This window comes from Cynoglossus semilaevis, chromosome W (genome assembly GCF_000523025.1).
Source record: "Cynoglossus semilaevis isolate Cse_v1.0 chromosome W, Cse_v1.0, whole genome shotgun sequence".
NCBI classification, from domain to species: domain Eukaryota; kingdom Metazoa; phylum Chordata; class Actinopteri; order Pleuronectiformes; family Cynoglossidae; genus Cynoglossus; species Cynoglossus semilaevis.
In genome coordinates, this window is record NC_024327.1 from 1,905,261 (window position 1) to 1,906,581 (window position 1,321).

Here is a 1,321-nt window from a genome sequence, read left to right on the forward strand (position 1 = left end):
TGTGCTAACTGCTAGCATAAACATATGAACTGATTTGTGTGGTGCGTTCATTGACACTTGGTGACCGCAGCACAGAACCGATCTTTAAAGTTACAGTTGCTTTCGTGAGCGTTAGAAATGCAACTGCGAACTTCTATCATTTTAGCGTCGACTTGAGCTTCATGTCACCAAACTGATTCAGTTTCAAATACATTTTTTAGGATTTTTTTTCACAATCTAACATAAATTTAAACTGACTTTTTAATTTACGTTTGAGACCACTACAGGCTTTGCAGAGGTACTGCATGAGGGTTGTAATTTTTTTCTTGTTTTTTTTTTCCAAATAAAAACATCCCTAAAATGTTTAACGTTGTTGTTCTGCTAAGACGAATCAAAAGTAACAGAATTCCACCACTAGGAGCTGAAACAGGAAATTTGGTACGGGCCCACAGCTCTGAGGTTGAGGACCTTTGACCCGTACAAAAAAATTTAAAAAATGTTTTCGTGACGTCTCGACTGTAGAGAGAGTCCGCGACGCCGTTGAGCTTTTTGCATCCGCTAATAATCGACAGATAGTCAGTGACACGGTCGACGACACGGACGCAGCTAACTTCACGGCCAAACGATGTAAAGTCAGCAGGATTTACCACAATCTAACATAAATTTAAACCGACTTTTTAATTTCAAATACATCAGCGGTGAGAGAGGTTTGAGACCCCTACAGGATTTACAGAGATACTGCATGAGGGTTGTAATTTTTTCTTTTATTTTTTTCAAATAAAAACATCCCTAAAATGTTTAACGTTGTTGTTCCGCAAAGACGAATCGAAAGTAACAGAATTCCACCACTAGGGGATAAAACAGGAAATTGTTGTTGATTTGTTAAAAATACGTTTCGCAAGTAATTGATCGATTAGCTTGGTGTTATAAGCAAAACAACATGACGTACTTTTATGTTGATAAATCCGACATCTTACCGAGTACTTTTAAATAAGTATTGCGATACTTCATGTCAACCACATGTACTGTATGTACTTCTATAAAGTATTTACCCCACCTGCCCTCACTGCCTCCCCCGTCTCCCGAACGTCTCTCTCCAGAGGGTGTGGGTCTCCTGCGGGGACTTGATCAGGACCGGGATCAGGATCGCGATCGTGGTTGTCCTCCTCCACCTCTCGGCTGCTCTCTTCACCCTGCTGCTGAGAAACTACCCCCCCGGCGGCCTCACCTCCTCGGGGTATCAGAAGACAACACAGGGCCAGCAGAGTCACACACCGAGCCACCGTGCTGCCCCTCATCCTGGCTGCAAATAAAATAAATCCCCCCCCCAAAAAAAAAAAAT

General features: G+C 42.2%; 1 protein-coding gene across 1 annotated transcript in view; it reads right to left on the minus strand.

Annotated features, from left to right (window-relative positions):
- Positions 1-1,321, minus strand: part of LOC103396925 (adipocyte enhancer-binding protein 1-like) — a 27,052-nt gene extending 25,731 nt beyond the window's left edge. Inside the window, exon 1 of the mRNA XM_025052913.1 lies at positions 1,037-1,321. Coding sequence (XP_024908681.1) covers positions 1,037-1,277 — 241 coding nt within the window. The 5' untranslated portion in view covers positions 1,278-1,321. The remainder of the gene's footprint in view (positions 1-1,036) is intronic.